We start from the raw sequence: 25,714 nt of genomic DNA, 5'->3' as shown, positions 1-25,714 counted from the left end.
AAAAAAAGATTATACAGTTCTTTGCATTTCTTTGTATTTATTTAAATACAATTATATTTTAACATACTTTAAAAAATCGATGATTTGTTTTCCTTTATGTGGAATTTTTTAAATATACATTTTTTAAATATAAAAATATTTAAACTACTCTGGTAATAATAAGTGTGAAATATATGCAATATTATATATAGTATAAAATACAATGTTTCTATATATATAGGAAATTTTAAGATTTTTATTATAAAAAGCAATAACCACTTTTATTAAAAAATAACATTTTTATCTAATTTAATTTAATAAAACATTCATTTAAGAGTTTTAACTGCTGTGGGGTTTCTTTTATAAATATTTTAAATATAAAAAAAATTAAGTGCATAATAATAATAATAATAATAATAATTTTAGTATGTTATTTTATGTTTTTGATACTGAAAGCAGAATCCACTTTAATAATAAAATTAAGTAATCATGTAATTATTTATTATGTATTTATTTTGAGTGAAATGGTAGTATATTAATATATAATATTTTATATTATATATAAGATATATAAGAAACCATAATTTAACAGAAAAATAATTTAACATTTTTCAAAAATATAGAATTGCAGAAATACTCATAAATGACTTCAAATTGCAGGTTTATGTAATTTCTTTCCATTCATAACCCTAGGCTGAGGAGAGTGTGGAATGGCCATCAGAGACTGACACAGCTTCCCCCAGTCCAGCGGGCAGCAAGCGAGACTCCATATTCCTCTTCCACCGCTACAGCACGCCTGACATCCTCAAGCAAAATGGAGAGGCGACCCCCAGCACAGGTGAAGGAGACGCACAAGAGACGACGGCCCCCGATGAGGCCCCTGAAGAGGAGACCTTGTTCAAGCAGGGAATTGAAGACAGACTCCTGATGAAGGACAGAAACGTGGGCAGAGCACAGAAGAGAGCCGTGGCTAAGAGAGTCAGTTCACTGCTAGACGATCTGAATACAGAGCTGGAGGAAATGAGCAACACAGAGACACTGAAGAAGCTAGATCTGCAGATACACCAGCTGAACGAGGTCCTGAAGGTGAGATGGGTGGATGGATGCATCCATAGACTAGTAGACTCATTAACAAGATCTATAAATGGAAGCATAAAAGAAATAAGCGATCACTGTTTGAAAGGGTTCGAGAACATGTCTGGGATGTTTTTCACCCCAGAATCAAAAATAAAGATACTATTTGTTAAAGACTTGAAGGCATATTTTAGAAAAACTGTTATATTTTTTAATAATTGTTCTGACAACTAAACACATCTCCACCTAATATTCTTATTACTTATTTAATGACATAGAAATATTTATATATTTAATATTTAATAGATCTTTAATATAAAAATATTATAATAGTATTTCAAATATATTTATATTTATGTTTTGGGTAAAATGTACTTTTGATGTTTGATGTCATATAACGAAGTTGCTCTGTTGTTCTCTAAGCTTTTTTGATAAATGTTTGTTTGCTGTTGTTTCATTGGCTTTGTTCTTTATTTTCATATTTCCTGATGTTAGAAGGACCTCGAACCTCCACAGATGCCCTCGTCTCAGACACTAGAAGTAGAGGAAGAGGAAGTGCTGGGCAGTTTCGACTTCCTCTCTGCAGATTGTAATGAAGATGAAATATCAAATATGGGCAGCATCAGACTCGGGTACACTGGGTAAGCCAAATCATCTTTAGTTGGTGTGAATACCTCAAAGAAATGTCAAAAAAAAAAAAAAAAAAAAAAAAAAAAATATATATATATATATATATATATATATATATATATATATATACATATATATATATTACTTAATGTAAAACATACTTGAAAATGAAATAGCATATTTTTCTCCTTGCAGAGCTGGGAATTAATGGTAGGAATGGTCCTAAAAATTGGTTTAATTTCCCCTATGGATATATAGAGATTTGGATTTGTTATAGAGATTCTAGATTTGTTTGTTTGATTTTGTAAAATGTAATTTGTACATGTTTTTATGGGGTTTAATAATATAAAAGCATCAGTAAAAAAAAAAAAAAAAAAAAAAAAAAAGAAGTTTGTATTTAGCTTGAATGAGTGCATGCAAAGGCACATCTCTCTATGCAACAAAAGGCAAGTTGCTGCACTAACATGTTAAAGGAGGCTTGAAGTGCCATCTTGTGGATGACGTGGAGTAATGCATGAAATGTACACGCTCTCATTTATTGGTCAGGAAAAGCTCAGTTGCAGCTCCATTATATTTTATTTAATGTATTTAGCAGTCTGATATATACATGATGTTTAATTGCCTTTGCATGGATATGATATTGCACAACTTTTTCACATAAAAATATAAATGTATAACATGGTTAAAGTTTATGGCAAATATCAATTCAGGTTAAAGTGTAAGATTTAAAAAAAAAATGACATAAATATTCAAATATTTATGGTATTCTTTATTATGATCAATTAATTAAATGCAAATATCAATTCAGGTTAGAAGGTTTTGGATACATATATACACATACAGTGTGTAATCTTCAAAATACATATGTTTTATTATAAAAAAAACATTTCTCCACAGGATTGGTTCCTTTACTGAGCACACCCTGAAAAACATGGGTCTGTTATCTCAGGATAAAACCTATCCGTCCTCAGAAGACACTGGTGAAGGAGAGGTCAGACAGAGAGGAGACGCTGCAGTAAAGCCGTCACTCAGCACAGGGGTCTACAGTCTGGATCTAGCTCTTGAAACCCACCTCAGTGTCTGCACAGTGCTGCTGGGGGTGAGCAGTCAGTCTAACCAAACCTTCAGACAGTTAGCAACACATATTGTTACTTTGTATCTGTGTAAGTTCACATTCTGTCTCCTTCCAGGCTCTGAAGTGTTCAGACTCTGATCTTGTGCACAAAGACTTGATGGAGGAGCTCTCATGGCAAGTTGACATGCTGGAAAAAATCGCTACTCTGTCGCAGAGGATGATAGAGGAGATCTCAGTGTCAGAATGTAAGTAGAGCATACAAATCGATTTACAGATTTCCTAAAAGAAAACAAAAACACCACGCTAACTTTCCAGATTTTATGATTGATTATAACAGATCTTCTTTCTCATGCCATTTAAGGGTAACACTAGAATATGCAATTATGTGCTGTGACTGTTCCTTTATACTGTCGACGATCACAGGCTCTTTCCCGTGTCAGTGTGAAGCGCTCTATTCATTAGTCATGTGTGTGGATGTGTGTCAGTGTTGGCCAGAGCTCCTAAGGGGATTGAAGTATTTTGGAAGGAGTGCTGCGAGAGTGACTCGCCTTTCTGCTGCTCCACGGATGGGTTTCTCAGGACGCTGCGCAAACATTACATCCACAAAGTCAAAGCCAAACAGCCAGGCCAGGCTGATGCAGGTGGGACGCTGTGTTCTGTTCTAATGCTCCCTAACAATCCACAGACAGGGCAGAATGGAATAGAATAAAATAATACATTTTAGAATGTCTTTTATTATATTCTTTCCTTCCAGGCACAAACTACTTAAATATTTATGTATTCATTTCTGCAGGATATTTTACTTCTACTCTATTCAATATGTTCAGAATTTATTTCTCTATGAAATAGTAATTTATTCTTTCAAATCATTTAATAAGCGAAAATCTATTCTAAATCTATTCTATTTAGAGAATGTCTTTCTTACAGAAGTAATCATACAGTTTGTATATAATATATCTTGTGTTATCTTTTCTATTTTATTGTTCTTTAAGAATTTCATTCTCACACTACTGAAATCATCTCCAGATTGGCAAATGCTTGTCTTCTCCTTCTTATTGGTGAGGAGTGTTGTCTTTTGTCTGCAGTTTTCAGTCAGTTGCTGCATCAGGTGCAGTGCAGCTGTATGATGGCGTCTGTGACTCAGCGCACTACAGACAGAGTGACTGTGTTTCAGCTCTTAGTCTACCTCAGCAGATGGAGTATCACTGACTTTGGGGAGCACATCTCTCTCCTCTCTAAAGAAGGTAACAGCACAGAGTGTTCGCAGACTCATACAGTAAATACAGATGCTTTTGTCCTTATCGGTTTACTGTGAGTTTACTGCTTTCAGCATCAATCAATCACCCTCAAGGATTCTTCCCAACAGATCTCATTAAGAGACTTCCCTCTGTGTTTCTCCCTCGGATCGGTTTGCTGCAGTGTATCTGATAGCGAGTCTGGAGAGTCCCAAGAGGAGGCGCGCTCTGAAAAAGCTGAAAGGCAAGCGCATCTCTGAGCTGCAGCCGACGGGACGCACCCTCCAGCTCCTGGCCAAGCTACAGACAGACGCCAATCACAAGGTGGCTTCAGCGGCCACGTCCTGCCTCAGCAGGGCCTCGCGGTCCAAATCCTTCAGGGCAAAGGTAGAAAGGACCCAATTTGCTATCAAACACAAATGCTTTTCATACTGAACAATTAAAGGGATAGTGCAACCAAAATTTTGATGAATGTTTCACCCAAAAATGGGAGTTTACTGAAAAATTACTTTGACTTAGTCGGAACAAGTTTGGAGTGCAGTGAATGGGTGCCGTCAGAATGAGAGTCCAAACATCTGATAAAAAATATCACAATAATCCTCAAGTAATCCACACCACTACAGTCCATCAGTTCAAAAGTTGTGTCTATATAAGAAACAAATCCATCATTAAGACATTTTATTGGTAAATCATTTCTTCTGGCAAAAATATGAGTCCATAAACCATAATAATGCTTCCTCTGGTGAAACAGTCCATCCCCCTCTGCCTTCTCATATCAAAATCTACCCACATATTTGTTTTGAACGTTTTTTTGTTAAATGTGTTAATGATAAATTTACAAACACACAGCTTTTCACTTCACGAGATGTTAATTGATGGACTGGAATGGTGTGGATTACTTGAGGATTATTGTGATGTTTTTATCAGCTGTTTGGACTCTCATTCTGACGGCACCCATTCACTGCAGAGGATCCATTGGTTAGCTTAATCTCTAAATCTGATTAAGAAATAAACTCATCTACATTTTTGATGGCCAGAGGATGAGTCAATTTATAACTTTCCTTTAATCAAAAGAAAATATTTTGAAGACTTTTTGATTCCCATTCCCATTTAAACCCATTTTTTAATTCCTTCATTTTTGAAAGGTTTCTCTTCTTGTTGGCTAATGCAATCACAGTTGAGCATCTTTAAGTGTGGATTAAGTGTGTGTGATGTAGTTGTGTGTGTGTTTTACAGGCAGTGGTTCACTACACAGATCTGCTGAGAAACAGCAACACACATGCGCAGCATGAGGCCTGTCTGGCTCTGAAATGTCTAAAGGTAAACCATCGAGACGATAAATTGTTCAGTCTGAATGGATTTATATGGACCTTTTACTCCTGTTGATATTTATGATGCTATCAACAGTGAAGAAATAATCTCGTAATCTTAGAAAAGATTTATATTTGAAATAAATGCTATTCCTTAGGACGTTCTATTCATCAAAGAATACGGAAAATGTTTTCAACATTGATAATAATCAGAGGTGTTTCTTGAATGAATGAAAAGAATGATTTCTGAAGGATCGTGTGACACTGAAGACTGGAGTATTGATGCTGAAATTTCACCTTTGATCACAGGAATAAATTACATTTTCAAATAGAAAAAGTTATTTTAAATTGTAATAATATTTCACAATATTACATTTTACTATATTTTTGGATCAAAAATTGATGAGCTAAGAGACTTTTTGCAAAACAGATCAGTCTTCGAACTTTCGAACGGTAGTGTGTATATATGTTCAACAGATCTAGATCAACTAATTTTGTGTTTTATGTTTCTGTGTTGATAATCTGAGATGATGGGTTGTGATAGAGAGGTCTTGTGGTTCCTCAGGGCTCGGAGAGTGCAGAGCAGGTGGCTGAACTGTGGCGCTCCACAGATGAAGACCTGAGGAACGCCGCACGGGAGACCGTACTTTCCTTCGGTACGTGACCCTGAAGCTGTAACTACTGCAACTGTGTCATGTGCTGATTTTGTCCCTATGTAGGCTGTGTCTGAATCCAAAGGCAGCTACCTTGCTGCCTAGTCAGTCAATGATGTTGTCTTTGTATGAAGACAATGCACAGTAGGCCATCTTATAATCTAGAACAAACTCAAGTTTCAGACTACCATCGACTACAGTGCTTATTTCTCAGTAAAAATATTGGAATAGTCTATATAATCTGAATAAAAATAATAAGCATCGTATTTGGGTGTGCCTTGCATTCATACTATCAAAATGTAAAAACAAAGTCAAGTATTTTAAGTACAGAGGGGCCAGTCACTGCTGATTTACATTGTTCTTTCTTAGGCAAGAAAGGTCACATGGCATTCCAGAGTATGGACCAGATCTATGAGCTACAGGACGAGGCTTACAAGAACCTGGAAACAGAAATCACAATCTTATAGGAAGACCACAAATCCAATCTGTTCCCTGATTGGATGGTGCTGAGAGACTTTGAGGTTTTGACTGAACACGTTTTATCTGTGTGTACACATATTGCCAAGTATTTAATATGCCGTTGTATTATTTTATATTTTCTTTTACATAATTTTAAATGAAATATTTATGAATAAACTGTCTTCTGTATTTCTTATGTATCAAAATTTGTAAACATGAAATATATTGACAATAAATGTAAATAAGAGAACTCTGTCTTGTTCATTAAAAGCATTAAAGCAACCCACAAAATTAAACGATTCATTTACTCACAGCTCTAAACATCTACATCCTTCAATTTGGATTGTTTGCAAAAAAAAAAAAGGAACATAACGTAACAGCAAGCTTTCATTAATTAGCAGGAACTAACAATGAAAAAATACTTCTAAAGCATCTATTAATCTTAATGTTTATTAAAGACTTACCAATGCATATAAGGTTGTATATGCTAATATTATTTAATTGACCTGAAGTAACAAGGAACAGATGTATTTTTATTAACTAAAATTAACAGTTTACTAAATACTGTAACAAACATATTGATTGTTAATGCATTAATAATGGGACCTTACTGTAAAATGTTACCTAATTGTCCTCCATATTCCCATGCAATCCATTGCATGTACAGTTTGTCATCATATACACCAGGATGCCTTGCAATATTTTACAATAATTTTTGCTTGTAAAGTATCATTCTAAAAACACTTTATAAAGAATTTATTTATATTTATTTTAGTTCCAGAATAGTTTTCATATTATTTTGACTGTTTTAATTTTTTTAAAGCCATGTAAAGCCAAAGGTTTTCATGGCAAAAACAGAATAGTTTAAAATACACTCTAAAAAAATTATAAAAATTTAAAGACTGTAAATTTGGTTACCAGTAAGATCCTTTATTTTATTTAAAATACTTTTAAATTAAAATGGAAATTAGAAGTTAAAAATAAAAAAAAATTATGATTTAGAGTGAAGAATCATAATCATTAAATAAATTAAATGTTTTTACTGTAAATTAAATTTTAATCTATACATATATAAAACGAATTATTTTTAACTGTAAATTAAAAAATTTTAACAGTGTATGACAAAAATAATTAAACTGAAAAACAAACTGTATATTTCAATTAGACTTTTGTCAGAAATTTTTCAACTTGGTAAACCTGGTGATGAGACTTTAAATGCATCTGTTAAAGAGCATGATGAACAAAACATTTGCCTGTGGAGCAAAACACTACGGGTCGTTGTATTTGCTTTACCACTGATTCCCCCCCAAAAATGCATGTTTATCTGCCACAGAATGGAACTGCTTGGAAAAAAACAGTGGGCGAAAAAACATGATTGATCCACACAGCTGTTCTGAGGTTGTTTATAGCATCACACTGTCAAACAAAAGATGATATTTCAGATATACACACACAGCTGCTCGATGTTGATCATTAGAAACTTTATTGAATTAAAAGTGGAGACAGCATTTGAGCTAACTCAGCAGTGCAGAAGCACGCCTCCAGCTCAAGTTGCGTGACAAAACTCATCTGGCGTCGATTCGCTTAACACTTGGACTCATACTGATTATTGACACATGAACAGAAACCCAAAATCGCAACATACAAACACGCACACATCATTATCTACCCCTTTGGAAAAATTCAGCATCCAGAAATGAAAGAATGGAACCCATGCAAGCTTCAGACGCCCCTGCGCCACGGCGAGGAGATTCAAGTCAGGGTTGTTACCGGTTACAGCAGAGAGCGGATGTCGATTTGGGTATAAAGAACCAAAACTTCCCAGCATGGATGTGTCCATGCAGGAAACCCGAGTCTAGGTGCCCACAATGCTGGGGTCATGTGCTGAGTCTGGCAGTGGAGAATCATGGCAGTGGTACAGAAAGCAGTTTCCCCAGCAGCTGTAGCAGATGAGAAACAACGCCGCCAGGAAGACTAAGGCACAAATGGTACACGGCTTCCTCTCCAACAGGAAGCTGAGCAGGTAGAAGCCCATGAACATGGAGTGGTTGAACCACAGGGCTGGATTTAAGGGTTTGGGGATCAGGAGGACCGGGAGTAACCACTGGAGGCAGTACATGGTGTCTCTGTGTGTTGGGACGCCTCGTATGAGCTCAGATATCCGACGTGACGCTACACAAACACAAATCCAGTGTATATCTGTGAGAGATTAGACGCGGTGTACAGATCCCTGGCGAGGCCTTTGGAGAAAAGAAAAAGAAAACCATTTAATACTCAGAATTCCTAGCTTGTGTTACAGCGCCTTACAAGGCGCCGAAGTCAAAACATCAGCGTGTATTTTAAGGAATTGGGCTATTTTTAGTTGCTGGCCTTGAGTTCTACACGACAACAGTCTACAAAACATGACAGCACCATTATTTAAGTCACATTTGTCTAGATAAACACTCAGTTCACTTAATGCGTTACAAGTGGAAAACTTAATAAACATTTTAATACTTCGCACGCCCCTGAACATTTTAAATGTATGATGGATTTCTCTATTTAGACGGACATTCCTTACATTGTTTATACGAATACCGACAACAAAAATATAGTAGTTAGTGTGACGTTATACTTGATTATGGTCATTCTATATTTCAGCTGGTGTTTTAAAATTATGTCATCATCAATACAGAACAGATATAAACAATAAAAACATTGTAATGTTAGCGTGTTGGCTAACCGGATATCTAGCATGCGTTAGCATTTGGCTAGGTGTTAGCAAGAAAATAAACCTTCCGAACACGTGTGAAAATATATGATCGTGGAAGTCTCAAATAGGCAAGATTTAAAGCTTTAAAAGGCTGAAATGATCATGTTCAGACCTGCCATTCTTTAAATCCAATCACGATCTCGCATGTAAACCGTCACCATTGAGTTCTTGAAGTGATTGCGTAGATGTGTGGAACTCTAAAGACCCGACCGACGGCTGGTGACCCACAGATGCCTGATTAAAAATTATGTAGCTTACTGTTTCTCTCTGAAAGACGCAAATGATCAAAGATGAATTTTTAGTCTTACATTTATTTCATGGATGGACTTAAACCAAAGTATTGCACTCAAAGGTTACATGGTATGAATGTCTGTACCGTATTATTTACATGGTTTTCTAATTGCATTTATGTGTAAAATATAATTGATATTTTACTGTGGCTCCATGTCCAAAAATAACATGGAAGTTTATTGTACCAGTCTTGTCCACCATTTACTAAACAAAACTTGTTTGTTTGTCATTAATGTAGTTGTGTTTAATGCATTACTGAAAGGGGAAAATGTGTATCTTTGGTAATAATGCATACTACTGTCTGAGTTTTGCTGACATATGCCCACACATTGACGTTCTTGCTCCACCACCTGGTTTTACTGCTTATAAAGCATCCATTTGTGCTTCTCACACCATTTAAACTGATGGGAATTAATTAGAAAAGCTTTAAGAAATGTAATGCTTGTATTTGTAAAAGAGAAATACAAATGAAATATCACAATTTATATTTTATTATGTGTCTATGGTCTCTTATCAAAAATAAAAAAAATTATCTTAGTAACATCAGTGTCTAGGTAGAAGGGGGGAAAAGCAGTGCAAATGTTATTATAATTTTATTTATTTATTTATTTTGGAAAGATGACTGAACAAATAGATTTTGTCTGAACCAATTAATAGATAATTCACAGTTCATGTTTAAATTCCAGCACTAGATTTCAGTAGATTCTAATAATTCTCATTTATGAATATGTATTTATATATACTGAAAAGAAAACCATAACACAGCAAAAACACAAAGTCTTCCATAAGCCCAAGCAGCATGTAAAATCAATCAATTCCAACATTTTAATTTATAATATTTAATTAAATATAACCTACACCCACATCCCGACAGAGACACCACCATACAGATCCAGTGCATACTAAATATGCACTTCATAACTAACCCATATATGCTTAGACAACGCAACATGTGCATCGACAGCACGAGCTGTGTTGATATTGACGATTAGTAATCATATATGTGGTTGCGTTTGCGTTTAAATCTGAAAAATGATAGTGTTTCTATCGCGCATGGCTAAATCTCCTCTCGAGATCTCAGTGGAAAAGGTCTTCTTCCTGTCAGCAGCATCCCAGCGTTACTATGAGATCTGTGGAGCAATCGCGTCTGAGGGTAAGGTAAGCTCGCGCTCTCATCAGTTACATTAATGAACCGATAAACATACTAACGTGTGAGTCAATAAAAGCTCGATAGCGCGCTACATTTCTATTTTAGTTACGCTTTTTGTTGAATATTCAAAGTAAATACATTAGACGCTTGAGGTGTTACAAGGTCATATCTGAAACTATAAACGTGCGCTAATGTGAGCTTACATCGATAAATAATAGCATAAACGTCGCCGAGTTATTATCGCTGTCGAGAAATGAGATTTTACGCGTTGGTTGAAGTCAGGGCCACTCTGGTAAATCATCGAAGGGGAATAAAAATGTCTCTGCACATCGTCCAGACCGTTTGTGTGTTATGGTCTCTTTTGTCAGTATTCGTTACAAATATTAAGCAAAAAAAAAAAATTTGAATTGTCAGAAATCCTCTTCTTTGTCAACCCTGTGTTCAGGTGAGAATATGCAAAACCATTATTTTGATCAAAGAAACAAATACCGTTTTAACAATTATTTATCCTTTAATTCATGGCATGGCATTGTTAAAAATATGTGTGGCATGAAGGCTGATATAGAAATCTTTTATGATAGGACTACATTACTTTTGGATCTCCAGTAGATTTTATATAAATGTAACCTATAAATGTAAAATGTTACACGCCTTAGCAAAAATAATTATCATGGTATATGTGTTTAAAATAGTTTGCAGTGATTGGATGTTGATTAAATTCAATGTTATTATTTAATACATTAATGAAACGACTAGATCAATAAAGACCAGCTCAGATCATTTTGCTACTAATGGGACATTTTAATCCTTTAATGTAAGCACTCATAAAATAGTTGTAAGATCATTGAAATGTCCATTGCCAAGTACTTCTTGCAGAGACAATCCCCTGGAGCTACTTGGGCTTGTATTCCTCGCTCAAGGAGACAATGTATGCTGATCGCTCTTGGGTTGGCCTCAGCAGGATCTATTCTGTAACTTTTTGGTTTTATTTTAACACTGTGCCACACCTCCCCACTATGAAATGTTTTTAAAAAGAGAAACAGGCTACACATTGAATGTCAGTCCATTGGCAATGTGAATGACTACACAGGCATTTGGTTTTGATGTTAAAAATACCAATTTGGTAACCTTTGTTTTGGACACAGTGTGTAAGGTGATTTGAACTGAAACTACATTTAGCAGTTTTACAGTAGTACAGTAGTACAGTTCTTTTGTCCACAGTGATATAGGCCTACCTCATTTTTAAGATAAAAAGTGCTATAGTATCTACTGGAATGGACTCTGGATCTGAAAGAGTTTTTGGATGCTTTCATGGTTCAAAATGTAATATTATGTGTTTTAAGGTGAAACAGGAGTCATTTGATTCAACATGAGTGCAAGCGTTGAGTGTCGATGGAGTCTCTGAACGCCGTGGAGCTCCGTGAACTGGGGGATGGGAGCAGGAGAGAACCTCCTCAGTCCTCCTTAGGACCGCAGCCCACAGCCGGCATCGAAAACGCGTCGTTCGAGGATGAGGATCCGGGACCGAGGATCCGCGTTACCTCCAGAACATCTGGACCTGAGTTCACGGCCATCGACTCTCAGTTGAATCCGCTGCCTATTCAGAGACAAGTGCCATCACCACACTCCGAAGACGAACCTGAGATTGAGTACAACAGCCATTCAGTGGACTACGGGTTCATTTTTGCGCTCGTTTTCCTTGTAAGCGGCATCATTTTAGTGGTAATCGCCTACACGATCCCAAGAGAGGCTAAAGTCAATCCAGACCAAGTGACAGCGCGGCAGATGGAGAAACTGGAGATGTACTACGCACAACTCGGTTCTCATCTCGACAAATGTATTATTGCGGGACTTGGTTTGCTCACTGTGGGAGGAATGCTTCTGTCTATTTTATTAATGGTGTCTATATGCAAAGGGGAACTGTATCGGCGGAGGACTTTTGCAAGAAGACCCATGAAATCGTACGGATCCATTAATATGAGGATGAGGCAGTTAGCTGAGGGTGATGGGAGGGAGACGCTTGTGGAATGTGAACCGAACGCCATCGCTGATGCTGCGAACGGTAATCAGGTTGCTTCTGGAACGCTAAACACGTAGCACAACAGAATCACATTGAGACCTGTAGATTTGCAGTCGCAAAAAGAAATAGTGCTCGCAAGGCAGCGTAAATAACAATTTATATTTAGCAGACGCTTTTATCCAAAGCGACTTACAGCATATACATTTTTTTTACTAGTATGTGTGTTTCTTGGGAATTGAACCCACAACCTTATGTGCTGCTAATGCAATGTTCTACCACTGAGCCACAGGAGCAAATAAATGTTAGATAAGTTTCAGTTTTTGGCTTTGATAATCTAAGTTGTGGTTGCTGTTGCCATTTTTTTTCTGCTGTGTTGCCAGATCTCAAAAAGGAACTTGGTCTAAGAACAACATTATTTTTATTTGCTTTAAAAATAAATAAATAAATGAATAAAAGTAATAAAATATAATAATAATGAATTCATAATTAATTAATAGAGAAAACAAAACAAAAACTGATTACATAAATACTAAATTAATTACTTCAGTTGGCAAATGTATTTTAATTATATCGTTTTATATTAATTTTATATTTCCTTATTATATAAGGAAAAAAGCTTTTTTTTTACTCATCATTCGGTATAGTAGTCAGAAAATAAGTCTAAAAAATGGCACTTTTTGACTGTGCATATTTCTAAGCTACTCTAGGGGGCCAAAAAACGAACCCAAACTGGTATAATAGGTGGACATGGTAACATAAGGTTACATAGAAAAAATACCAGTCATGATTCGGTATGCAAATAAACACAAGAAAAAAAAAAAACGAATTTTAATTTTCCAGTCAATCTGTCTGTTAGATTTTCACACTTTAATCTTAAATTGAAGTAATTTCTTTAAAAGTATAATATTATAAAAAAAAAAAACAACAACTGGCAGTTAAGGCTGAAATTATTTAAAAAATTTGGAACTCAAAGAAGAAACCTTCAAAGTCATTCCTTCTTCACTTGACTACAAAAAAATGATTCATTACTGTAATGTGGAAAATAATGATGTTTTTTTAAAATGCTAACATCATAGTAGAAATGGATGCACTGTCTTTGGTTTAGAAAAAAATGTAAAGACAGATATTCTTATAAAGACTTACCATGACTAATCAGCCTTCCTGGCTTCGATGAGTCATGACTAAACAGTTTTGTCACAATGCAAAGTTTTCACACTCCTAAAATAAATTTCATTTTATTTGTACCAAAATATGCATTCTATTTTTTTCCTTTCAATTCTGGAGTAAAATGTAACACTTTTTTATAAAGTAATCTGTTCATGCTGCCTTGCAAGCACTGTCTTCATATTAACCGAGGCTTAGACAAACACACAAAAACACAGTGTGACGGGGCAAAAAGAGATGCTAAAACCTCAAAAGACTGTTGAAGGAATGAAAGCACAATGGTGAAGCGTCATAATAACTCAACATGCTGCAAAACAAACCGCCATCAGCTACTCTACAAAACTTGAAATAAATGTCTGTATAATATATAACATCTCTAAAGACACTATGAGTGGAATATATACAAGCTACTATTATCCAAGGATGCAATATGCCTTAAGACGTTACAAATGTCGACCGTAAAACACATTTAGGCTTGTTTGTATTTGTATACTGTTGGTGTTTTGTATATGTGTCACACTTACTCGTTGTCGTCAATCCATGTTCTTGGAGTAGAAGAGAATGTACTGCAACCAAGGGAATAGACATATGAATGCTTAACGAGATATCTATTTTACAACATCTATCAATATGGTAATTTAGTAGATTTGTGCTAACAATTAACAAAAATGTGAAGTTTTACTGTAATGGTGCAATATGCATTAGATTCAAGTAGAGAAATATATATTTCCATATCAATGTCCAGGTTACAAAGTTGTTGTCTTCTCAATGACACAGCAGAAATATGCTACTGTTTTCTTTAAGAATATGCTCATCACCCCTGTTAAAACAAAGCTATTGTATAGTACATAAGCGGAAGTTCATGTGCACCTGATCCCAGATGAAGCCGTTCTCACTGGATTGGGTTTTCTGCTGATGTAGTAACTACACTGTTCAAAAGAAAAATTGTAATCAAAACTAAGCAGAAACCTAATAACAGCAGATGTATTACAAGTCTTAGATGTAGTAAAGATTATCCTGCAATGTTATATTTCCGGGTGCATCCAAAATACATACCCAGTATATTACTCTGTGTAGAACAGCTTTATAATGGCATTTAACTAAAAAAATCTAAATCCTCAGGCCATCTTAGATTTAGATGAGCTTGTTTGGATTCCCTGCAGCGAATGGGTGCCGTCAGAATGAGAATCCAAATGGCAGATAAAAACATCACAATAATCCACAAGTAATGTAAGTAATCCACAAGATGCATGTTTATAAGAAACACATCCATTATTAAGCAGTTTTTAACTTCAAACTGTTGTTTCTGGCTTAAAAAACGAGTTCTATATTCATAATATTGCTTTAAAAAGTCATCTTGTGTGAATCAGGAGAGGAATATGTACAGATCAAGCATGGTTTACAAAGCCAAACAGTTCTAAACAATTATGTGGATTTTGGTGTGAGAGGATAACACGGGATAGACTTTTTTTTACTGGAGGAAGCATTTCTATGGATTATGAACTTGTATTTTGGCCAGAAGTTACGATTTAAAATGCCTTAATGATGTATTTATTTCTTACAAACATGTAGCTTTCCACTTTTCAAGCCATTAACTGATGGACTGGAGTGGATTATTGAGATGTATTTATCAGCTGTTTGGACTCTCATTCTGACGGCACCCATTCACTGCAGAGCATCCATTGGTGAGCAAGTGATGGAATATATTTCTCCAAATATGCTCTGATGAAGAAACCAACTCCTCTACATCTTGGATGGCCTGGGGGGTCAGTAAATATTAATTTCTGGATGAACTGTTCCTTCACTGAAACTGGTAACTCATATATAGCTAGGGAAAAGTGCACTTCTTAAAACATGCAATTGAGCATTTGCGATCACTGTATAATAAAGGAGATTATGATTTTTTTTTTTTAAATATATATAAATGTTTAATAATGGTTAATGAGAGCACATTATATCAGAGAGAGAATATTGTCACATACCTATAATTTATTTCACATGTTAAATATTCTTTACACAATATATTCTCTATGGCAGTGAAAGTCTAAAGATTGTTTGAACTTTACTATATACTGTCATTTGAATAGTTGGTGGTGTATAAAGTGTGATGGGTTTAACTTAAGTGCTTTTTGAAGTGAAATGGACTAGTTGTAATGTTTCTTTGATACACTGCTAAATTATAGTAAATATTTCTGTCATTTATTAACTGTAAGATGTTGGTTATGGTGTGATGTAAAGGTACAAGGTAAAGGTAAAGTGGTATATTGCTTTCACGTCTTCAATTGTGTAAAATATTGTCTTGTAAGCACAGAGGATCTACTATTGAGCACACTAAGCATTTATCATACACTGAATCTGTGCTTTCGGTCACACTGCTTATGAACAAGCCCCTAAATGCATGTGAAGGTCATTTACAGACAAAAGGAAATGCTTTTTCATCATGACAACCTGAACTGAGCAAGTCGCTATATTGAGAATGGAATATTGCAAAAGTTTGGGATCAGTAATATTGATTGTTTTTTAAAGTACTATTGGTCGGCAAGGATGCATTAAACTGATCGGAATTTTCAGTTAAAATTGTTAGACTACATTTATTTTCCAACTTTCATCATCTATTCATCAAAGAATAAATAAAAAAAAAAGCGCTGAATCATTGATAATAAGAAATGTTTCTTGAGCAAATTAGCATATTAAAATGATTTCTGGAGGATCATGTGACACCGAAGACTGGAGTAATGATGCTAAAAACTCAAATAGAAAACATTTGTTTTGAATTGTATTATTTCACATATATTACAACATTTTTTATCAAATAAATGCAGCCTTGGAGGCTTCTTTCAAAAACATTTTAAAAATGTTACTTACCCCAAAGTTTTGAATGGTAGTGTACTTAAAAAAAAAAATAGCAAAAAATTCAACCCAGCAAGAGGAATCCTGAAGACATTTCCTAAATCAATATGGTTATTTCAATCCAGTGGTGTACTCCAACATGCACAAAGAATTTGCATATATTGCAGATATTAGTAAGTGTAATATGACAGTATGCTCTTCAAATGAGCACAATAATGGTGCTTGTAGTCGTTTGTGCTGATTAGAAGCAGCTGCTCATCTTTGTTACTAAATTATCATCATTTTACAATCTGTGAAGGTTAATCATGGAGTCAGACTATAAAGAGCTCCTAGAAAACACAAGCACTGCTGAGGCTTAATGATGTGCATAATACTTGTGTGGGCCAAACGTAGACTGTTATATATTCAAATGGAATGCAGTACCACGGTACTTCTGGGCCAATTATCTCTGTTTTTTTTAATGTAGAGATCGGGGGTGTTTGAATTGCATGTACAATGTGAGCTGTGCATTTTAAGTCTTTAACAGCTTCATGTATGTTCAAGGCAAATGTGTCACCTTTTTTATACCATTTCCATGTGTGAAATAAATCTTTTTGTTGCTATACCTGTTTGATCCATGTGAGTCATGTGTGCACATGGAACAAAAGAGAACTTTAAAGAATAGCTTGTTACAGTATTTGGATGCTTCAGCCACACTTAAAATTTCACATTTAATTCAATGTGTCTTGCCGTTTTTCTAATCATTTGTGAAATTAACTAGCAGTTTCTGAGTGAAAATGGTTTCAAATGATGTATTTAGGCACTGTGTGGTGCACATTTTCCTATTAAATGTGATGCACTTTATCATGACTTACAGTCCTAGATCTTCGAAATTCCCTAAACCAATTGTCACTTAATTCTCAGTGATGTTTAGAGGGCACTTGAGAGTGTCTTGGCAGTAGAGGACAGTCACATTGACCTTGCGGTCATCATGACTCACTGTGGTCATTACAGGCATTGATTTCCACTACATCTGCTGCTGGTGTCCCTCTCACTGAAGCCACCATCTCTAGAAACCTTGCTTTCATCTACTGATACTTTAAAACAGACTGGAGAGCAAGTTCAGTGCAGCTGCATGCAGGAGAAAAGCCCTCACACGAAGCGAAGCACTTGTAACATTTCAGATGACACAATTAAACTATATTTTTACTCTTGGGAAAAAAAAAAAAAAAAAAAACAAGCAAACGTTCACCAGAGTGGTTGCTTGGATGGTCAAGGACAAAAAAGCTAACCTTGAGCAGTGATTATTAACTAAACCTAAACTACAGACAAGAAACCTGTACCTGAAATAAAATAAATGATAACAGAAATAACACTATATATAACTTAAATTTATTTAATTTCAACCTATAGTTGCAAAGGTTTAACTTGAAGAAATGAAATAAAGTAAATAAATTAAACATATTAAATTAAAATGTATTAATTTAAAAACGACAAAAAAAAACTACTGAATTCAAAATATTCCGAAAAACTACAATAGTAGATGGCCGAGGTCCCTTATTTAATGAAGATGTTTTCAAATGTATTACTATCTGTGAGGCAGATTAGACAAGTAATAGCAAAGCAACCCATAATGTTTCAAATCAATTAAGTCTTTACTCTCATGGGGAATAAAAGCTGTTTAATTTAGAATTGCAGCACGATTCAGTAGCAAAAAAATAAATAAATAAAGAGCATCCAGGAAGAGCACAAGAAGACAAAAATGGAATTATCAGTTGATATTTTTTTGGCAATATCAAAATATCCAATTATGTTACTGTTTTAAGAATAATTCTGTAACAGAGTAGTTATGTTTCACCACAAGCCAGTTTATTCAAACACAAAGTGCATATCACTGCAGAGCAGCGAGAACTATGGGATATTAGTGCGTCTACATGAACATGTCGTCATATCTTGGTGGGGGCATGTGATCAGGGTCTGGCCTGAAATGTAGAGCAAAACAAATGCCATCAGAGCTGAGGACATGAGGTCAAATGAAGTAATGGCAGGCTAACAACTCAACTCAGACTGTAAAGATCCCATTAAAGCTCTTACCCAGGTCTGTGTCGCCCAACTGGCCCGAAGGGGTCAAAGCGGGCACCAGGAGGCACAGCGCCTGGGGGAAGGACTCCAGGAATACCAGAGGAGGGGTCAAACCCTGAGCGAGGAAACCCAGCACGTAATGGATCGACGATCATCCCTCCTGCTCGTCCCCTGGAGAAAGAGCCAAGAACAAGAACTATTAATAATTCAGTGAGCACGGTCGTCCCTTGAAGGTGCACTTATTCATTCGAGTCCTTAAATGTTCTTTGATATCTGTTATTCTAAACAGCCTAACCAAGTTTTTCTTTTTCCAGCTGTTTTTTTCTATATAAGGGAGATCTACAAATACTCGGTGCATCACCAAGACATATCTGTAAACTACAGGTCAACATGCATGATGCATTTACAGATGACTGTTTTGACAAATAATTGATGGGATTTCTCACCCGAAAGGGTCCAGATCAACACCGCCGGCGGCAAATGGATCCATCGAGTCAGGCCTAACAAAACAACACACAAAGAAAGCTTTCTTTGACATTATTTTGAAAAAAAAAGTTTTTGCATTTAACATTTTCAAAATTGTTCAGTATTTTCTGGTTTAATATTCTGTTGTTTTGTGTATGTGTGTGTGTGTGTGTATAGATACAGGAATATATATACACATATATATATATATATATATATATATGCAGCCATTCCTTCAGTCTTCAGTGTCATGATCCTGCATTTTTAGGATTTGTTGATGAATAGAAAGTAAAAAAAAGAAAAAGAAAAAAAATGCCATTCACCTGAAATATATTTTTTGTAACAAATGTTTTTACTCTCAATTTAGATCAATATAATGAATCATTCCTGAATTAAAAAAAAAATCTGACCCCATAATTTTGAAAGACAGTGTATATATATATATATATATATATATATATATATATATATATATATATATATATATACACATATATATATACACATACATATATACACATACATATATATATATATATATATATATATATATATATATATATATATATATATATATATATATATATACATATAATATAGAATTTGTGGCATTTTTGCATCATGCAATGCTATAAGACGACAAAATTATGTAAACAGCAAAAGACACAGTTTTACAATATCAAAGCTTATTATTTCTGAGGATGTGTTTGATAGGTTTTTCAGTATCTTGTGGCACAACATTTGTCAGTGTGACTCAGCTCAGTGTTCTGAAAGTCAGCAGACTCTTTGGCTTTAACTCGAGACAGTGCTGGCAGCAGAGCATGTTTGACCGAATGACATCACATCGCCCACAGCAACAGCAAGTCGATAAATCGCTGACATCATAAAGAATCTGATAGGGGTCACCATGAACCCAGGAAGGGGAAGAGGAAAACAAACACCTAAATCCATCTCTGAGCTTTTGCCATGACCTTAAGGACCCCACTCTGGGTCTGCAGTCTCTCTTTTCACTTCTTTCTTGCTATTTTATCTTATTATTATTGATAGAGACTGCATAAAAAAACAGGAAATGAAGGTGAAAGAATCGGGTCAGAATGCAGGCTGCCATCTCCCATAGCTCCTTTCTAGTAAATATATAAATGTTTGAGTGGGTTTCAACCAAGCAGACTTTGCTAAATCCCCCAAACTGTCTGTTTTTGATGGAAGTGATGCTGGCACTGGGCATCTCTCACAGTCTCTCAGTCCACAATCTGCAGCACCAGACACACAAAACCCTCAGTGCTGCAAAAAAACAGACACAGCCCAGCAGTGAGAGCTCTCGCAGGTCTCACGCTGCTAAATATTAAATAAGACAGAGGACATTAGCTGACACCTGCAAAACACACACACACACACACAAAACTCGCCCTCAAAGCACCCCATAACGACCTTCATTTACAGACGAACCTTAACTTGACAAACATGGAGGCAAACATTTTTTAATCTGTTAGAGTTAATCTAGTTACTTCTTACAGTATGTTAAGAATATGGTTGAACCTTTAATGATGCATAATCAGTCACTGTGGTTTTATCATGCTAGTTTGCTGTTCAGATTAGTTTAATTTTTCATTATTATTTTTTTTTTAATAATTGCACATGTAAATATTATATAACATCTAAAAATGAAATATTAAGTTAATATTTATTTTACATTTCTAAAAAAATAAATAACTAAATAACCAAATAAATACAAATATCTTTAAATGTGTGTTTTTTTCTTTCATTAAATAACGGTTTGGTTTGGTTTATGGCTTTTAACTCTTTAACAAAGCTTTTTTTCTATGGGAAAAATAAATGGACAAAATACTTCTGGAAATAATGGGCTCTATTGCAGAAAAATGTAATTCTAAATGTTTCATGACACTAACTGGGCTTTATTTATTATTATTATTTGAGTTTTTTAGACATACAGACAATGAAAGCATAATGCATGATGAGACTGACCTTCCTAAATATTAAAGTCCTTATTTCATATTCTAGCTGTTTTTAAACAGTAGGGACCTTAAAAGTGGGATTACAAATTATCCAGTGTGCATATATTATCACCTGCCATCAAACAGATGTTTGTGAACAGAAGTTGGGATCACCTGAGGCGGTAACCATAGCAACAGCTGGCTGTTTGAGTGCTGTTAGGGCAACTTTGCTAAACAAATCTCCATAGACTACATCTCAAAATTCCCCAAAAAGTTCTCCTCTGAACACCTCTGAAACCAATGTATAATTTGCATGAGAAAAGGAATGATGCAGTGAAAGTTCACCAGTTGGGTGGGTGTCTGCTTGGATGGCCCCTGGTTGGGATCAGGAGAGGATCACTGAGAGGGTCCCTTAAGTTTGAGGCTCTTTCACTTTCTGTTTTCTTCTCTGTCTTTCCTTGACGTTCCTCTTTTTCAGTGGGCAGCAGTGAAGACTTTAGCTTCATGATCAGCTCGTCTGTGTTCTTAAACACACTGAAAGAGCAAAATGGACATGTTAGAACATGTAGACTTTTTTACATTAATCTTTCATGTATTTGAAGATTCTATTGTTATGTTTTATTATTTCTGACAGTTAGAGAACATGTATGATATTGCCAACATTTGGGATGGTGGCAATACTAAATACAAAAATAAAGCATTTTTCTTTTTTAAGAGACAAATTTAAGTGTCCAGAAAAATGTGGAAAAAGAAATATATTTTCTGGTGTGATTTCCAACACTGAAGATTTTCAGATGCACACAAAGTTAAAACAGAAACAGTGATTTGTAACTTTTGTACATTTTGTTGCACAGAATAAATGCACAAACCTTTCAAACGTCTGCAGATTGGCTTCATCAACATACTCACTGATGTTAACTGTGAGATCGGTTACTTTTTCTGTCTTGGAGTCCTGCAAAGATGTGACAAAGTGTAAAAAAAAACATTTAGTCTGATTTGAAGCTATAATATTGTTATGTCAGGAAGTGCACTAATAACCAGCTAAATTAATTTACCATTAGATTGAAGATGAGGGTTGAATCCACTGTGAAGGCTTTGAGCAGCAGGGTTGACTTGTCATCATTGGATCTGTATCTGAGTGCATACAGATCCTTGCTTTCATTCCAGCCAGTTGGAAGCAGTTCTGACTTCTTCTCTCCATCCTTGGGCTGTGTGGAAAATCGATGATTTCTAATCAGGCAACATTTTGCACCAAAACAATCTAGTGAAGCATTTGCTGCAGGTGCTTGTGTTGGCTTGATAGTTTATGTAATGCAATGATCATCAGACATTTTAAGTGTGACTTAAGTGTCTTAAATGCCTTGTGTTTTTTTAATAGCATTTCAGTAAACACACATGCCTTCTACTTTTTGTAAGATATTATCACGCGAGTTATACACAAAGTAACCACTGACTTACCTCATCTCCAATGCCCAGACATTTATAGCCCCTTTTCACGATTTCCCAGTGTACGAAACACATCAGAGCATCATGGGAACAAGTTAAAGAGTTTGACACGCAGTTGAAGAGCAGCTCCAGTCCTGCCATCTTTAAACACAGTGATATTCCGATTAAATGAAACCAAAACAAACCGCTGTCTGCGTGAAAATAACCAGCGACTTCACTCTGCATGCATGGCGTATGGACGCTGCAGCTGCCAAGATAAATATTTAGTTTAAACTATAATATTACGTGAGTTTTGCAGGTCTATAGGGTTTTTTAAAACTTGAATTTCACAGTTTCAAGTTTACTTCTAATTTGGTTTGTCATGCTGAAGCAGTCGGACCAGAAATGTTCCCGACTGGAAACAACATCCTGAACTTGCGTTCCGATGACATTTAAAGCAAAGGGACGCTTTTGGAAAATACAGGTGCATCTCAATAAATTAGAATGTCGTGGAAAAAAAGTTAATTTATTTCAGTAATTCAACTCAAATTGTGAAACTCGTGTATTAAATAAATTCAATGCACACACACTGAAATAGTTTAAGTCTTTGGTTATTTTAATTGTGATGATTCTGGCTCACATTTAACAAAAACCCACCAATTCACTATGTCGAAAAATTAGAATACTTCATAAGACCAATAAAAAAACATTTTTAGTGGATTGTTGGCCTACTGGAAAGTATGTTCATTTACTGTACATGTACTCAATACTTGGTTGGGGCTCCTTCTGCTTTAATTACTGCCTCAATTTGGCGTGGCATGGATGTGATCAGTTTGTGGCACTGCCGAGGTGGTGTGGAAGACCAGGTTTCTTTGACAGTGGCTTTCAGCTCATCTGCATTGTTTGGTCTCTTGTTTCTTATTTTCCTCTTGACAATACCCCATAGATTCTCTCTGGGGTTCAGGTCTGGTGAGTTTGCTGGCCAGTCAAGCACACCAACACCCAGGGGCGTCGGACTGGGGGTAAAACCAGTACTGATTACCAGGGCCCCAAAGGAAGAGAGGGCCCTTGAAAAGTCTGGAAAATATTTTATTTTACCTGGATTTTTCATGGGCGGGGCCATGGGGACCCATCAGGACTACCTATGCTTGAATCGATTTCACTTGACATTCCTCATAAGGCCTTCGGTTCTCTCGGTTGGTTGTGTATCTTTTTCCTTCCACACGTTTTCCTTCCACTCAACATTCTGGTTACAGCTGTCACGCTGTCTGGTCTCGGTTTCCCTGAGTCTCCACTAGTGGTCTCACTTCCCCATAGGCACCTCACCTTAGGCACTACAATTCCCACAAAGCCTTGTCCCTTCATCACTGTTAATTGCACTCAGGTGTCTTCACTTGATAGTCATTACCCTGCCTATATTAACTGGTCTTTTTCTGTTTGTCTTCATGGGGTCCTTTCATTCCGTCACCCAGTTTCCTGTTTCTATCCCTAGTGTTTGTTTGTTTGGATTGATTTCTGGTTTTGACCCCTGCTTGTTGGATGCTGATTTGGATTACCCATTAAATACCAAACTGCATTTGGATCTCTAGTCTCCTGCGTTTCTCTGGGTTCCGATCGTAACAACAGGACTCTGTGAACAGCCAGCTTCTTTGGCAATAAATGTTTGTGGCTTACCCTCCTTGTGAAGGGTGTCAATGATTGTCTTCTGGACAGCTGTCAGATCAACAGTCTTTCCCATGATTGTGTAGCCTACTGAACCAAACTGAGAGACTATTTTGAAGGCTCAGGAAACCTTTGCAGGTGTTTCGAGTTGATTAGCTGATTGGCATGTCACCATATTCTAATTTGTTGGTGGGTTTTTGTTAAATGTGAGCCAAAGTCATCAAAATTAAAAGAACCAAACTTAAACTACTTCAGTCTGTGTGCATTTAATTTATTTAATACACAAGTTTCACAATTTGAGTTGAATTACTGAAATAAATGAACCTTTCCACAACATTCTAATTTAGAGATGCACCTGTAGATTCATAAGACGCTGTCAATATTCAGGCACTGATAAAATAAAGCTCCCGTTATATTAATTACATTTTAACCCAAATATTGTACAGTTTATTCAAATTATTTGGTCGGTTGTTTACCTGGAAAAGTTGGGCGGTTTGTCTGTGGAGTTTAGTGTGTTATCCTATAAAAATCACAATGTAAGTATTACAGCTTTTATTTAGTTTTATACCCTACCTTATACCATGTGATACCATGCAATGTAATTTCTTGTTACATCTAAGGGATTTTTTTTTTCTTGTTAAGTCAAGTCACCTTTATTTATATAGCGCTTTAAACAAAATACATTGCGTCAAAGCAACTGAACAACATTCATTAGGAAAACAATGTGTCAATAATGCAAAATGATAGTTAAAGGCAGTTCATCATTGAATTCAGTGATGTCATCTCTGTTCAGTTAAATAGTGTCTGTGCATTTATTTGCAATCAAGTCAACAATATTGCTGTAGATGAAGTGTCCCCAACTAAGCAAGCCAGAGGCGACAGCGGCAAGGAACCGAAACTCCATCGGTGACAGAATGGAGAAAAAAACCTTGGGAAAAACCAGGCTCAGTTGGGGGGCCAGTTCTCCTCTGACCAGACGAAACCAGTAGTTTAATTCCAGGCTGCAGCAAAGTCAGATTGTGCAGAAGAATCATCTATTTCCTGTGGTCTTGTCCTGGTGGTCCTCTGAGACAAGGTCTTTACAGGGGATATGTATCTGGGGCTCTAGTTGTCCTGGTCTCCGCTGTCTTTCAGGGATGTAGAGGTCCTCTCTAGGTGCCGATCCACCATCTGGTCTGGATACGTACTGGATCCGGGTGACTGCAGTGACCCTCTGATCTGGATACAGACTGGATCTGGTGGCTACGGAGACCTCGGAATAAGAGAGACACAGACAAATATTAGCATAGATGCCATTCTTCGAATGATGTAGCAAGTACATAGGGTGTTATGGGAAGTGTTCCCGGTTCCGGTTTACCTAATTAATGCAGCCTAAAAATCCTTTAACGGATTTGGATATTAAAAGCATATTAGTATGTGTAAGCCAGGTTAAAGAGATGGGTCTTTAATCTAGATTTAAACTGCAAGGGTGTGTCTGCCTCCCGAACAATGTTAGGAAGGTTATTCC

At 35.9% G+C, this 25,714-nt stretch overlaps 4 protein-coding genes across 4 annotated transcripts in view; 2 read left to right on the top strand and 2 right to left on the bottom strand.

The window, feature by feature from the left end:
* Nucleotides 1-6,665, top strand: part of LOC132160795 (RIPOR family member 3) — a 31,552-nt gene extending 24,887 nt beyond the window's left edge. Inside the window, exons 14-23 of the mRNA XM_059570485.1 lie at nt 673-1,065; nt 1,549-1,694; nt 2,581-2,782; nt 2,874-3,003; nt 3,244-3,399; nt 3,844-4,002; nt 4,178-4,380; nt 5,230-5,313; nt 5,869-5,959; nt 6,326-6,665. Coding sequence (XP_059426468.1) covers nt 673-1,065; nt 1,549-1,694; nt 2,581-2,782; nt 2,874-3,003; nt 3,244-3,399; nt 3,844-4,002; nt 4,178-4,380; nt 5,230-5,313; nt 5,869-5,959; nt 6,326-6,423 — 1,662 coding nt within the window. The 3' untranslated portion in view covers nt 6,424-6,665. The remainder of the gene's footprint in view (nt 1-672; nt 1,066-1,548; nt 1,695-2,580; nt 2,783-2,873; nt 3,004-3,243; nt 3,400-3,843; nt 4,003-4,177; nt 4,381-5,229; nt 5,314-5,868; nt 5,960-6,325) is intronic.
* A 1,210-nt stretch (nt 6,666-7,875) lies between these two features.
* LOC132160792 (bladder cancer-associated protein) lies at nt 7,876-9,421 on the bottom strand. Its single transcript, XM_059570480.1, has 2 exons — nt 9,280-9,421; nt 7,876-8,655 (listed from the first exon to the last, which is right to left on the bottom strand). Exon 2 carries the CDS (start codon nt 8,532-8,534, stop codon nt 8,271-8,273), a length of 264 nt encoding a protein of 87 aa, XP_059426463.1. The 5' UTR covers nt 8,535-8,655; nt 9,280-9,421; the 3' UTR covers nt 7,876-8,270.
* A 916-nt stretch (nt 9,422-10,337) lies between these two features.
* LOC132160791 (transmembrane protein 74B-like) lies at nt 10,338-13,521 on the top strand. The gene is made up of 2 exons (XM_059570479.1): nt 10,338-10,611; nt 11,952-13,521. Exon 2 carries the CDS (start codon nt 12,001-12,003, stop codon nt 12,703-12,705), a length of 705 nt encoding a protein of 234 aa, XP_059426462.1. The 5' UTR covers nt 10,338-10,611; nt 11,952-12,000; the 3' UTR covers nt 12,706-13,521.
* Nucleotides 13,522-18,386: 4,865 nt separating this feature from the next.
* Nucleotides 18,387-22,973, bottom strand: LOC132160790 (proteasome inhibitor PI31 subunit-like). Its single transcript, XM_059570478.1, has 7 exons — nt 22,579-22,973; nt 22,176-22,328; nt 21,990-22,072; nt 21,466-21,654; nt 19,150-19,203; nt 18,716-18,874; nt 18,387-18,603 (listed from the first exon to the last, which is right to left on the bottom strand). Exons 1-7 carry the CDS (start codon nt 22,789-22,791, stop codon nt 18,552-18,554), a joined length of 903 nt encoding a protein of 300 aa, XP_059426461.1. The 5' UTR covers nt 22,792-22,973; the 3' UTR covers nt 18,387-18,551.
* Between the last annotated feature and the right edge of the window lie 2,741 nt (nt 22,974-25,714).

This window comes from Carassius carassius, chromosome 17 (genome assembly GCF_963082965.1).
Source record: "Carassius carassius chromosome 17, fCarCar2.1, whole genome shotgun sequence".
Lineage (NCBI taxonomy): Eukaryota > Metazoa > Chordata > Actinopteri > Cypriniformes > Cyprinidae > Carassius > Carassius carassius.
The sequence above is the reverse complement of the archived record's forward strand: the minus strand, read 5'-3'. Positions and strand labels throughout refer to the sequence as shown.